This window comes from Natator depressus, chromosome 2, assembly GCF_965152275.1.
Source record: "Natator depressus isolate rNatDep1 chromosome 2, rNatDep2.hap1, whole genome shotgun sequence".
Classification (NCBI taxonomy): Eukaryota; Metazoa; Chordata; order Testudines; family Cheloniidae; genus Natator; species Natator depressus.
The window spans coordinates 215,941,327-215,956,534 of record NC_134235.1 but is presented as its reverse complement, the minus strand read 5'-3'; the positions used below and the strand labels follow the sequence as shown (position 1 = coordinate 215,956,534).

At 42.3% G+C, this 15,208-nt stretch overlaps 1 protein-coding gene across 2 annotated transcripts in view; it reads right to left on the bottom strand.

The window, feature by feature from the left end:
* SLC25A13 (solute carrier family 25 member 13) overlaps positions 1–14,113 on the bottom strand; it is a 136,224-nt gene extending 122,111 nt beyond the window's left edge. Inside the window, exons 1-2 of one of the 2 annotated variants that reach the window (XM_074945877.1) lie at positions 14,039–14,109; positions 10,518–10,532 (exon numbers count right to left, since the gene is read on the bottom strand). In XM_074945877.1, the coding sequence (XP_074801978.1) occupies positions 10,518–10,532; positions 14,039–14,050 (27 nt within the window). In that variant the 5' untranslated portion in view covers positions 14,051–14,109. Of the gene's footprint in view, positions 1–10,517; positions 10,533–14,038 lie in introns of both variants that reach the window. The other variant, XM_074945878.1, reaches the window with a different exon arrangement.
* Positions 14,114–15,208: the final 1,095 nt, after the last annotated feature.

The following is a 15,208-nucleotide window of genomic DNA, read 5'->3' as shown; positions in this document are numbered from 1 at the left end:
GTCCTGCGGAGATCAGTTCTGGGTCTGGTCCTGTTCTATATCTTCATCAATGATTTATATAATGGCATAGAGGGTACACTTATAAAGTTTGCGGACGATACCAAGTAGGGAGGGGTTGCAAGCGCTTTGGTGGATGGGATTAAAATTCAAAATGATCTAGACAAACTGGAAAAATGATCTGAAATAAACAGGATGAAATTCAATTAGGACAAATGCAAAGTACTCCACTAATGAAGGAACTATCAGTTGCACACATACAAAATGGGAAAATGACTGCCTAGGAGAAGGAGTACTGCGGAAAGGGATCTGGGGGTCATAGTGGATCACAAGCTAAGAATGCGTCAGTGAAACACTATTGCAAGAAAAGCAAACATCATTCTGGGATATATCAGCAGGAGTGCTGTAAACAAGACACGAGAAGTAATTCTTCAGCTCTACTCTACGCTGATTAGGCCTCAACTGGAGTACTGTATCCAGTTCTGGGAGCCACATTTCAGGAAGATGTGGACAAATTGGAGAAAGTCCAGAAAAGAGCAACAAAAATGATGAAAGGTCTAGAAAACGTGACTTATGAGGGAAGATTGAAAAAAATTGGGTTTGTTTAGTCTGGAGAAGAGAAGCCTGAGAGGGGACATAACAGTTTTCAAGTACATCAAAAGCTGTGACAAGAAGAAAGGAGAAAAATTTTTCTCCTTAACCTCTGAGGATAGGACAAGAAGCAATGGGCTTAAAATTGCAGCAAGGATGGTTTAGGTTGGACATTAGGAAAAACTTCCTGTCAGGGTGGTTAAGCACTGGAATAAATTGCCTAGGGAGGCTGTGGAATCTCCATTATTGGAGGTTTTTAAGAGCAGGTTAGACAAACACTCGTCAGGGATGGTCTACATAAAACTTAGGCCTTCCATGAGTGCCATGGACTGGAATAGAAGACCTCTCAAGGTCCCTTCCAGCCCTATGGTTCTGTCATTCTACTGTGGCCCTCTCCCTCCCCCAGCTCATGATTGGGAGTGTAGGAGGCTCCTCCACCTAACTTTGTTTCTAAAAAGCACACACAAAAACCCTAAACGAACAACTTGCTCCAGCAATTCAGCCCTGGAGCCACTCAAGGGATGTTATTACAGCTCAAATGCAGTAATATCAACTGGTAAGGAGAGGAAGGAAAGAGAAATGAAGCTGCTCATTTACACACACTCCCAACATCTAAGCAGATTATGTGCGCTCATCTTTTCCTTACTGACTATATCGACCTTCGCTAAACAGGAGCACAGACAGCATAAATGGTCTTTTGAGGCTTATACATCCCAGACCACCATGTACACAGAGAGCTGAAGAGAGCGCACAGTCATGTAATAATATGTACATTTCATTAGATCTACTATGAAATTACAACAAGTTGTACAGGAACTTCTGTTATTGTCCCCAAAGTCAAACGTACTAACCCCAATCCCAATTCTATTAATTTGGGTCAGTATATCTGTTTTTGATTTCTAAATATTTTAATGCATCTGATTCAACAGTATCATGATAAAAATCCTATTGCACACCAAATGCAATCTATATCAAAAGCTACCAAGCTAAATATAAAAAAAGTCTGTTGATAACCACATCATATTCATGGTTCTACTCTCTTACCACTATCATCTCCCTCCTTTCCCTATACTTCTAAAGCCACATCATCATCATCTGCAGGGTATTAGATTTCTCCCAACTGACTGACATGTATGGACTTAGGCAGCAATCTTCTCTGTGCAGTGTTTCGATCAATGTTGCACTAAAATTGATTAGCACTGTTAGACAAGTGTGCAGCAGATTGCTAGGCTAATCAAGGTAAACCTAACCATACACTCACATGAAATTAAAGATTCCTTCTGCTGCAAAAGTCAGTTCACATTTCAACATATAAATAAGCCAATCACTAACATGTCAAAAATAGGCAGTGTGCGCTGTGGTACCTTATAGACTATAAGGTGCCACACGACTCTTTGCCGCTTTTACAGATCCAGACTAACACAGCTACCCCTCTGATGCATGTCAAAAATATAGCACCAAATTATTTGCCAGGGTAGTTTTATGTTTCAAGTTCCATGAAAAATTCAGTCCAAATTCTTGCTTCCAAACTTAGGTTCAAATCTACAGACTATACTGGAGAGAGGGGGAAACCATCTGAACAGTTTATCTTAGAAATAAAGAGGATCAACAGTTCCAAGTGGAAAAGGAAAAAAGGTTTCTCGTTCCTCCAATCCAATACTTGATTTGCTGATTTATTTCTAAAATGTATCATCTGATTACTATTTTGAATTTAAGAAATTGAAGGGACATCATTCAGGTTAGTAGTCACAACATTTAATTTACTTCTGTTTATTTTCAAAGTTTATATAGTTCTCTGTGTGTGTGCGCGCGCACTCCCCATTCTCAAACGCTTTCTTTCTAAAGAGAAAAAAATGCCAGCAGCCCACTCCTTATGAGCAATTTTATCTTACCACACATTAGTTTTTGTGTAGGCCAGAGTAACATTTTTGGTAAAGAACGTGATTTCAGTCATATACCTCTACATTTTACAATACTGTAAATAGTATGAAATTATTTCAAAATGTTACAGAAAATGCACTGGCAGTGTTCGTTTAAGTACTTTAACAAAGCTTCAGTTTAAATTGTTTTATTACAATGCAATTCAAGATAAAGTACTCATAAGAGCAGATTCATCTCCCTGTAAATGATTGAGATATAGACATGTTCTGTTTCCAGAACAGACTATGCATCAGAAAAATGCATCTTTACTTTTTTATTGACTGCAGACATCTCACCTCCTCTATCACTGGCTCTGAAGACTAACCAGTAACCCCTAGACCAGTGGTTCTCAAACTAGGGCCACTGCTTGTTCAGGGAAAGCCCCTGGCAGGCCAGGCTGGTTTGTTTACCTGCCGCGTCTGCAGATTCGGCCAATCGTGGCTCCCACTGGCCACGGTTCAGCGCTCCAGGCCAATGGGAGCTCCGGGAAGCAGTGCTGGCCGCCCTTCCTGCAGGCCCCATTGCCCTGGAGCGGCAAACCACGGCCAGTGGGAGCCACGACTGGCCCAACCTGCGGACGCAGCAGGTAAACAAACCAGCCCGGCTCGCCAGGGGCTTTCCCTGAACAAGCAGTGGCCCTAGTTTGAGAACCACTGCCCTAGACAACATGGCATTATTATATAATAGTTACAGTATGGTCCAGAGGCCCTAATCAAGATCAAAGTTTGGTGCTGTACAAATAAACTGGTTAATCTCTAAGGTGCCACTAGTACTCCTTTTCTTTTTACATATGCACCAGAATTTCGAACGCACAACTCAGCATTGTGAATGCATTCAACAGTCACCCATGCAGAAACTGAACAGATAAAACCAAAATTTAAGTCAAAATAAAGCATAAAATGTGTATCATCTTCCAGTAACTACAAAGTCATATCTCCTTGGACAACATGGATAAATAAAATAGATATGTGCCTGAATACTTGTCAGAAACTTGTCAGAAGACACATTTTTAGCATTCAGGGATGTAAGCTTCTCTATGTTAAAGATGGTCTTCCTGATCCTATGTATTGTATTTGCAGTATATTAAGCAGAGCTTCTCTAACTTCCAAGGATAGAAAGCTGCATAGAAAAAGGAATTTTTATTTCTTAATACAATAGGTGCTAGATATGTCATCAACAAAATTGGACATGATTGAGGTAAACAAAATTGCAGGTTCTAATAGCAGGTTTCCAAAGAGTTGTACAGGAAGTGAGGCTATACATTAATGCGGTCTTATGGGGACTCTGTCAAAATGAAAATAAACAAATTACAAAAAAGTTACTTAAAAGCCATTTCAGTTATTATCCATGTCCCTCAATATCCTCTGCTAATATCTGTGGGTTTACATCTTTCTATTTTTAAAAAATGTACTTTTCTCTTCTCACTGCTGTTTTAAAATGCTACGGGGAGGGAAAGGGAAAGGACTTATAGAAGTAGGGATATATTACCAACCACCTGACCAGGATGGTGATAGAGACTGTGAAATGCTCAGAGAGATTAGAGAGACTATTAAAATAAAAAACTCAATAATAATGGGGGATTTCATTGACTGGGTACATGTCACCTCAGGACAGGATGCAGGGATAAAGTTTTTTGACACCTTAAATGACTACTTCTTGGAGCAGCTAGTCCTGGAACACACAAGAGGAGAGGCAATTCTTGCTTTAGTCCTAAGTGGCGCACAGGTTCTGGGCCCAGAGGTCAATACAGCTGGACTTCTTAGTAACAGTGACTATAATATAATTAAATTTAATATCCCTGAGGTGGGGAAAAACACCTCAGCAGCCCAACACTGTAGCATTTAATTTCAGAAAGGGGAACTACACAAAAATGAGGAAGTTAATTAAACAGAAATTAAAAGGTATAAGGCCAAAAGTGAAATCCCTGCAAGCTGCATGGAAACTTTTTAAAGACACCATAATAGAGGCTCAACATAAATGTATTGTATTCCCCAAATTAAAAAACAGAGAACCAAAAAAGGGCCACCGTGGCTAAACAAAGTAAAAGAAGCAAAAAGGTACCCTTTAAAAAATGGAAGTTAAATCCTAGTGAAGAAAACAGAAAGGAGCATAAACTGGCAAATGAAGTGTAAAAATATAATTAGGAAGGCCAAAAAAGAATTTGAAGAACAGCTACCAAAGACTCAAAAAGTAATAGCAAAAAAAAATTAAGTACTCAGAAGTAGGAAGCCTGCTAAACAATCAGTGGGGCCACTGGACGATCAAGATGCTAAAGGAGCACTCCAGGATGATAAGGCCATTATGGAGAAACTAAATGAACTCTCTGCATCAGTCTTCACGGCTGAGGATGTGAGGGAGATTCCCAAACCCGAGCCATTCTTTTCAGGTGACATATCTGAGGAACCGTCCCAGATTGAGGTGTCATTAGAGGAGGTTTTGGAACAAACTGATAAATTAAACAGCAGTAAGTCACCAGGACCAGATGGTTCTCCCCCAAGAGTTCTGAAGGAACTCCAATGTGAAATTGCAGAACTACTAACTGTAGTCTGTAACCTATCATTTAAATCAGTTTCTGTACCAAATTGACTGGAGAATAGCTAATGTGACACCAGTTTTTAAAAAGGGCCTCAGAGGTGATCCCGGCAATTACAGGCCGGTAAGCCCGACTTCAGTACCGGGCAAACTGTTTGAAACTATAGTAAAGAACAAAATTGTCAGACGCATAGAAGAACATAGTTTGTTGGGGAAGAGTCAACATGGTTTTTGTAAAGGGAAATCATGCCTCACCAATCTACTAGAATTCTCTGAGGGAATCAACAAGCATGTGGACAAGGGGGATCCAGTGGATATAGCGTACTCAGATTTTCAGAAAGCCTTTGACAAGGTCGCTCACCAAAGGCTCTTAAGCAAAGTACGCAGTCACGGGATAAGAATAGGGTGAGCAGACATCCTGTTTTTAAAGGCACAGTCCCATACTTAAGCCTTCTTCTGGGTGTCCCGACTTTTTGTTAAATACGGGCAAACTGTCACGTATTTTCTATGATCACAACACAGAGCCGGCAGCGGGGGGCAGCAAGCGGCCGTGGACACCTCCCCTGCCCGCTCGCCCACGTCAGCATCTCCCTTGCTGCCTCCTCCAGCAGCAGCAGCATTGGTGGCGGTAGCAGCGCCGGAGATGGTCAGCGAGAGCACCCCCAGAAGCAGCCTGGGGTCGGCCGTTCCTGCTGCTGCTGCTGCTCCTGCCCCGCTGTCCAGGAAGCACTCCCGTTGTCAGCTCTTGCCTTACAAGAGTGAGTAGCCAGGGCAGGGTATGCCCCGCCCGTGCACCTGCTGCACCCCCAGCCCAGTGCTTGGGGCAGCCCCTGGGGATGGCGGGCCCTGCTCAGCCCTAGCAGGAGTATCCCTACTCCCCTGGGCAGAGGGGCTTTGCTGGCCCCGTGGCTGGGAGAGCTGGCTGCGAGCAGTGTTTCACCTGGGACCCCTACTGGGGCATGAAGGAATGTGATGGGGGCAGGGGGAGTGGCAACACCAGCCCTGCACTGGCGGCCCTGCACCCAGGCACGTGGGGGGGGGAGGTTGGACCACCAGCTCTGCAGGTGAGCCCGTGCGTGGAGGAGAAGGGGGGGGCTCAGATCAGCCCTGCGCCCAGGCGGGAAGGCGGCCGCGGTGGGAATCGCAGGCGAGCAGCAGCGGGGAGGCTCGGAGGACCAGCCCCGCAAACGGGCAGGCAGCAAGGGGGTTCGGACAGGGTGGGGGGTCGGTCATGAGCGGGGTGGCTTCTACCTGCCTTAGGTGCCATTGGGGAGGAGGACCTCAAGCTGGACCAGCATAGATGGGAGGCAGGGAGGGCTCAGGTTGACCCAAGCGCAGGGTGTGGTAAGGGTGGCCTCCGGCAGCCCCACACATGGAAAGGCTGGGGAACCTCAGGGAGGGCTTAGGCTGGCCCTGCACCGGGGGGAGGGGGCGGTGTGTGTGAATGATGTTTCGGGCCAGCCCGCGGGTTTCCTGTCTTCCCTTTGGGAAAATATGGTCACCCTAGATAAGAGAGAAGATACTCTCATGGATCAGTAACTGGTTAAAAGATAGGAAACAAAGGGTAGGAATAAATGGTCAGTTTTCAGAATTGAGAGAGGTAAATAGTGGTGTCCCCCAAGGGTCTGTACTGGAACCAGTCCTATTCAACATATTCATAAATGGTCTGGAAGAAGGGGTAAATAGTGAGGTGGTAAAATTTGCAGATGATACGAAGATAGTTAAATCTCAGGCAGACTGCAAAGAGCTACAAAAGGACCTCTCAAAGCTGGGTGACTGGGCAACAAAATGGCAGATGAAATTCAATGTTGATAAATGCAAAGTAATGCACATTGGAAAACATAATCCCAACTATGCATATAAAATGATGGGGTCTAAATTAGCAGTTACCGCTCAAGAAAGAGATCGTGGAATCATTGTGGATAAATCTCTGAAAACATCCACTCAATGTGCAGTGGCAGTCAAAAAAGCGAACAGAATGTTGGTGATCATTAGGAAAGGGATAGATAAGAAGACAGAAATTATAATATTGCCTCTATATAAATCTATGGTACTCCCCCATCTTGAATACTGTGTGCAGATGTGGTTGCCCCATCTCAAAAAAAGAATGGGAAAAGGTTCAGAAAAGAGCAACAAAAATGACGAGGGGATATGGAACGGCTTCCGTATGAGGAGAGATTAAAAAGACTGGGACTTTTCAGCCTGGAAAAGAGACGACTAAGGCGGGATACGATAGAGATCTATAAAATCAAGAATGTTGTGGAGAAAGTAAATAAGTGTTATTTACCCCTTCTCATAAAACAAGAACTAGCGGTCACCAAATGAAATCAATAGGCAGCAGGTTTAAAAAACCAACAAAAGGAAGTATTTCTACACACAACGTACAGTCAACCTGCGGAACTCTTTGCCAGAGGATGTTGTGAAGAGCAAGACTATAACAGGGTTAAAAAAAAAACTAGATAAATTCATGGAGGATAGGCCCATCAACGGCTTTTAGCCAGGATGGGCAGGGATGGTGTCCCTAACCTCTGTTTGCCAGAAGCTGGGAATGGGAAACAGGGAATGGGTCACTTGATGTTTACCTGCTCTGTTCATACCCTCTGGGGCACCTGGCATTGGCCACAGTCAAAGATGGGATACTGGGCTAGATGGACCTTTGGTCTGACCCAGTATGGCTGTTCTTATAACTTATAGCATGTCTATACTACAATCTTAAGTTAACATAGGTTAGATCGACTTACAGCCACCGCAACATTTACTGCGGTGGCTCATGTCCACACTACCCTCCTTCTGTTGGTGGTGCCTTATGTCAATCTGACTGTGTAGTATAGACCAGGGCTTAGACATTAATTCTGTAATGAGTTCCATGCACAAGGATCCATTGCTGAATAGTGCCTTAGAAGGGTTTTCATGGGCGTAGCCCATGGCTTCAATGGGACTACTCATGTGAATAAGCATTATACCCAGCTGTTCGTGTTCACAGGATTAGGCCTCAAACTTACTACATAAAGGAAAATCATTTGACACGAAGTGCTGTCAAATGCACAGAGTAAAAAGTATGAAATGATGGGAAAAAATTGAGTTTCTTTTCCAACCTCTTTCAGTTAGTCATCTCTGATGTTAGTTCGCACAATGATGAAGTAAGAAATTGTCAAAATTGTGACTTAAATTGACAGTGTCCCTTTATCAGATACTTAATGGTCTCATGAAAAGTCAGGATGCAAATAACTGAAAAGTAGCAAGGAGCAAGCTTTTTTTTTTTAAGTCTATATAGATCTATATCTATCTATATAAAGAGATACAGAGAGCAGTTATAGGCATAGGTTCTGATCCAACAAGTGGCTGCACATAGTCACACTGCTGCATCTGTGCAAAGCCCCACTGACTTCAGTGGGGCTCGATGCAGACACAGTAGCATTCTCACTTAGTCACTTGAAGGATCAGGGCCTCAGGTCCCAAACCTGCATGGAACCCCAATGAATCCACCCAGCAAGTGCTCCATGCAGGATTAGGAGCCTTGTTTTTACATCTGTTGTGCAGAAAATACTCAAATTGTTTTGTAGAACATATGGAAGGAGCACCTGAAAAGAAATAATTTGAATTAGATGTTACCAAAATGAATTTGAGGAACTCAACTCTTGGAAGGTCTCTAAATATATTAATCTGTGAAAAACAAGGGAAATGCAGAGCTTAGCTTTCATATTTTAAGATTTAGGGGTTTGGAGTTTTTTAATGGCAGGTATTGTTATAACAGCTTCAATAGCAAGCAGTCTGAAAATACACTAAAAATGAAACCGATCTGAATGGTAATAAAACTAGCTTAAAAGCCATAGCAGAAGTCTACACCAGATTTGTTTCCTTTCTGTTACAATATATTTATGTAACTTGGATAAGACTCTCAAATACTGTTAACTTTATTTAAATTCACATCAGTTAACAGCATAAGATATTTGTTATCTCATTACATCTGAGGTCAGTTATCAATTAATTCTGACAGGCCCCAAATCTGCAAAGATTTATTCATGTGCATAACTTTAGTGATAGGATGCATGTGCTTAAACACTTGACAGAATCAGTTAGTTTAGCGAAACATTTGTTTGAGCTACATCACTTTTATCATATGTTAAACAACAAACTTCAAGTAAACATACACATAAACTGTATGCACATTTAGCACAATGCAAGCACGAGAGCAGAGTATTTATTATAGCAGGAGAGATAACTAACATAATAGCTAAGGCTCTTTTCCTGCCACAACAGGACAAGTCTTCATGCAGATGCAGTAATCTACTAACGTCATATCAATTATAAGGTTGAAGCCTAAATAGCAGGTTTTTCCATTCTAAACCCCAGATGTTTTCTGAAACATTAAAATTATTCAGATTTGGACTCTGCTCAAGTGTGATTTGTACATAAAACATTCAAGCATAGTTTAGATGTTTTGGAGTGCAAAATAAGAAAAATACACCTTCCCCATTATAGATCTTGCAACCTTATGTGGGACAGCAGCAGTGCCAAAATGACAGGTTGATAGAAAGTTAAAATATGGCATGGAAACAGGCCTCATTGAGAAATGCCTTAGAACTTCCTAATTAAATTGGTTTTAATTTGACAGAGTTGTGTGTCTCTGGAAATAAAAATAAGTCACTTTGTTTACAGTACTGCGCATGTTCACTTTGTAGCAATGTTTGGAGCAAAGGCAGGTTGAACTCACTGAACACAGGTGGCTAATTTAACTGTGCTTTAAAAAAAACAGGAAGGTGTATGATGGGGAGTCCTCTAGCCAAATTGTTCCACATTATGCAACTTTTTCCCCGGGAAATTCCACCCAAAAAGAAAATGCTAAGGTTACACAATACTCAGAAGTTAAGAAATAATGTACAGTATAATACCATATATGCCCTGTGCATGAACTACAATAAAGGCTTTACATAACCACCTCATTCTCTGAAGATTGTGCTATGTAACTATTACACTAATTTAGCTACAAACCACCCCCATACTATATATTCCAGTAAATGTTCACTATTACCTTATCCTTTTACACATCTCTCGTGCAAAAACATTTTACTATGTTGTTTTAATTAAAAAAACACTTTCACGGACTCAGAATACATACAGTAATATACAATAAAGAATGTTAAAAATGTATAAAAATTGTGTCATACTATGTAATATAAACTATATTGTAGTACACATTTAAGGTTGCACATGTAACCTCATACTTTGTCATTTCTTAACATCTGAGTGTTTAACTACGCAGCCTTAGCAGTCTTTCACATGTGTTTTATTTTTGGATGGATTGAGTTCTTAAAGTCTTCTTACAATGTCAACATTTGAGACCTAGCAAATGAGGAACAATTAAGTTAGATTCCAAGGGATTCGTAAGTGCTACAATAAAAAAAAAAATAAAGAAAAGCAGTCATGCAGGACACTGGCAAAGAAAAGGACTTTGTAGAAAAAGTTGTTCAACTCACCAGTCCATTGTTTGGCTGAGGTTAAAAAGGCAAACATTACTAAGATGCATCAGTGAGGAATCAGAACACAAACCAAGGCCTAATCCTACAAACACATGACTTTAGTCTCAAGGACTATATGTGATAAAGTTGCTCACGTATGTGCTTGAAGGACTGGAGCGCAGGTGTTACTGTAAATAGTACCGAGTATTGCTTAAAGATATGCCACTGACTTTGTCAGGACTGGGAATCCATCCTATTTAACTCTGGCAACTTCATCCTACAAAAGTGAAAACTTCAAAGTCTCACAATGCAGCTTAAATATTAAACTAGGGCTGGCAAGCGATTAAAAAATTAATCACGACTAATCATGCTGTTAAACAGTAATAGAATACCATTTATTTAAATATCTTTGGATGTTTTCTACATTTTCAAATATATTGATTTCAATTAAAATACAGAATACAAAGTGTACAGTGCTCACTTTATATTTATTTTTATTACAAATATTTGCACTGTAAAAAAAATAGTAATTTTCAATTCATGTAATACAAGTACTGTAGAGCAATCTCTATCATGAAAGTTGAACTTACAAATATAGAATTATGTACAAAAAACCCCAGCATTCAAAAATAAAACAATGTAAAACTTTAGAGCCTACAAGTTCACTCAGTACAATTGCTCAGACAAACAAGTTTGGTCACAATTTGCAGGAGATAATGCTGTCCTAGAGACTGGATGAACAAGAAGTAGGACTGAGTGGACTTGTAGGCTCTAAAGTTTTACACTGTTTTGGTTTTGAGTGCAGTTATGTAACAAAAAAAAAATCTACATTTGTAAATTACACTTTCATGATAAAGAGATTGCACTACAGTACTTGTATGAGGTAAACTAAAAAATACGATTTCTTTTGTTTATCATTTTTACAGTGCAAATATTTGTAATAAAAATAATATAAAGTGAGCACTGTACACTTTGTACTCTTTGTTGTAATAGAAATCAACATATTTGAAAATGTAGAAAAACATCCACAAATATTTTATAAATTTCAATTGGTATTCTTTTGTTTAACAGTGTGATTAATCACGATTAATTTTTGAGTTAATCACGTGAGTTAACTGCGATTAATCGACAACCCTATATTAAATTAACTCAGCAGCTCACAATTTCATAATAAGTTATTATTTCGCTTGAATCTCTCAGGATACACTTGATATTTCAGCCATTAGCCTTTTTCAGAGGTTATCTAAAGAATGTAAACCCTGCAGGACAGGCACTGTGCCTGTCTACAATACATTATGCACATTTATGGCACCATTTAAATAATATGAAGAAAAATTAGGTGTCTTTTAGCCAAACCTGCAGTTATTTAAAATTGCCCTATATATAGTCTCACCTGTTCAATATATTCTGGATGTTTAGATTATACTTTTCCAGTGTTTTCTCAAAGGACTATGGTCACCTACCCCCTATGAAATTGAACTGAAAGCAAAATATATTGTTCAACAATATGTCATAGAAGTTCAAGTTAAGATATATTTAAGATGTTGCCCTATACAGAGAGCTACGTAACCAGAAGGCTTCTAGATTAAAAATCTTTGCTATGTGATGCAACGGATATCTAGGTTAATCTTAATCTCAGTGAACAGAATACTTTGAAAAGTCTTAAATGATACAAAGGCTGGTAAAGGGGAACTTGATAAGCTGGTTATATTAGTGAGAGACAGAAACAAAGCTAGATAAATACAACTAAAAGCCATGAATGATTAATAAAACTTCAGGGAGGATGGTTTCAACTCAGAAAGCACATCACATACATTATCTTGCTCATGAAAACAGGTACTATGAAGTTGGAGACCAACCAGGCTAACTTTAATGAGAGCTATTGAGTAGCACACCGGCATACTGAAAAGACTGATTCTGTGATTAACTTTATTGAAATATGTTTCTTCAGCAGAAGGTACTTGTATAGGCCAGATTTTCTTGGGGGGGGGGGGGGTTGGGTTTTTTGGCACTGTTTATTTTCTTATGTTCTTGCATAGAAGTTTGGCCACTGATTTCAATGGGAGCATGACCAGGCCCCAAATCTTTAGGGAGTGTAAGTGTTCTGACTTGGTTGTATTGACTAGCTACCTAGTCAATTATTCCTTCTTACATAGCAATGATAATGAACAAGAGCTGTTTATAGAAAAGAAAGACTAAGGAGCTTCAAAACACTGACCCATATGTCAAATTAATGTGTCTTCATTGGAGGGACCCCTATGTAAGATATGACCCAAACCTTGAGGGGAGGGGCTGTTAAATTAAAAAAAACCAACTATGAAGAATGGCAATATTTCCATTAATTTTGTTTTTATGTCTAATAAAAACCAAACACAGCCACTTGCTATGAGCTTTGCAAGCCCAACTTCATACCAGTGAAAGAGAATCTGAAAGTCATCATAAATAGAAACCAAAATTAAATTGACTAGCTAGTGTTCATCATCCAAGCTGAGCAAAGAAAGTAAAAGAAAAAGCTCAGAGAACATTATGTTAAGGCCTGATGCTACCTACAGTAGGAAGTGTTTGTAGTACTTGTTGTCAAGAGTGGTCCTACTTTTTGAGGCTATTCACAGTAGTAAGCATTACACCATGTACTGAGAGTGTTCGCAAAATTATACAGGGGTGCTGGAACAACTTTTATAGCGGGAGTGCTGATGATGGAAACCATGTATTTGGTTTTAATAGTCCAAGCCAGCATCCCTAGTTCTAGCACCACTGCACATACATATTCATCATTTTCCATTTGGAGAATCTGATGTATAATTTATGGCATGAGAAAAGATCTCTTTTAAATATATGGGGGGGGGTTTTACACCCTGACACCGTCCCTTTGAATTACTCGCCCTTGTGCTTGACACACACTCACTGTGAGGCCACTAGCTAAATTTGGCTTGGGAAAGGAGTCAGGTGACTTAATCGATGAAAGCAAAAGCAAAGTTCTTTCAGGCTCCATCAGATCTGACCCGTGTCATAGTCTAAGACCCCCAACTGCGGAGGTGCTGCAATAGGGGCCACGCTGCTGCCCTATGTGTATTACCCAGCCAAACGTGACTGTGCAGTGCCATAACTGTACGTGCTGTACCACAAACCCTGATGGGGCGCGCTCCCTCCCCCGGGCAGCTCCCACGCAAGAGGATGCAGGTGGGAAGGCCCCCTGAACTCCCTTCACGCAGAGACCAGCCACCAGCGTGGCTAAAGCCAAAGCCCCCAGGCACGGGGCGCAGGCCCCGCAGCGAGCCCTGAACACAGCGAGCAACCCCCCACATCCCGGCAGCGCCGGCCAGCAGCGCGAGGGACCTGCACGCCAAACACCGCCCCCGCCGGGGGGGGCAGCTGCAGCGGCTGGCCGGGGGCTCAGCCCACTCCAGCGAAGTACCACCAAGGGCAGGCCCCCATCCGGCAGCTTCCCTCCAGCCAAGCCGCGGGGACACCCAGCAAAGGCGGCGGCCCGGCCCGCGCCTGGGAAGGACGCAGCCCGGCAGCAGCGGCTCCCGACTCACCTTGGCAGCCATGCTTCGTCCCGTGCAGCCGTCCCAACGCGGCAGGCACCGCCCCTCCTGCACACCAGGCCTGCCGCCGCCGCCGCGCCGCCGCCCGCTCATTGGCTGCGGCCGGGGCCCGGGGCCCTGCCGGCGCGCGCGTGATCTGCTGCTCTCCTCCTGCCCGGCTTGAGCAAGGGGCGCACGTGACGCCGGGCTGCGCTGTCCAGCGGCAAGGGGCGGCCGGGGAGCGGCGCGCGGGGGGAGGTGACCTGTCCCTGGTTCAGGGACAGCCGATCAAGGGGCAGCCGGGCAAACAGCAGCGTGGGGCTTTGCTGAGGAGAGTGGAAAGCTGCCCATTGCTGAAGTTTAATGCCCTGCGTGAATAGGGTGACCAAGTCTCTAAGGTGCCACAAGTACGCCTTTTCTTTTTGCGAATACGGACTAACGTGGCTGCTACTCTGAAACCCGCTTTTATAGGGACAGTCCTGATATTTGAGGCTTTTTCTTGTGTCGGTGCCTACATACCCACTGACCCATTCTCGTGATTTTTCACACTTGCTGTCTGGTGGCCTGTGCCTGAGGGTGGGTTGTGAAAGAGCCACAGTGAACAACAAAAAGAAAAGGAGTACTTGTGGCACCTTAGAGACTAACCAATTTATTTGAGCATGAGCTTTCGTGAGCTACAGCTCACTTCATCAGATGCAGTGACTCTGTAAAGTGGAATTCCGGGGAACAATCAGTTGCACACATACAAGTGGGGGGAGGGATAGCTCAGTGGTTTGAGCAATGGCCTGCTAAATGCATCCTTGTGAGTTCAATCCTTGAGAGGGCCGTTTAGGTTTCTAGAGCAAAAATAAGAGAGTACTTGGCCCTGCTGTGAAGGCAGGGGACTGGACTCAATGACCTTTCAAGGTCCCTTCCAGTTCTATGAGATAGGTATATCTCCACATTTAAAAAAAAAAAAAAAATGGGAAATGCCTGCGTAGGAAGAAGTACTGTGGAAAGGAATCTGGGGGTCATAGTGGATCACAAGCTAAATGTGAGTCAACAGTGTAACACTGTTGCGAAAAAAGCAAACATCATTCTAGGATGTATTAGCAGGAGTACTGTAAGCAAGACATGAGAAGTAATTCTTCTGCTCTACTCTGCGCTGATTAGGCCTCAGCTGGAGTATTGTGTCCAGTTTTG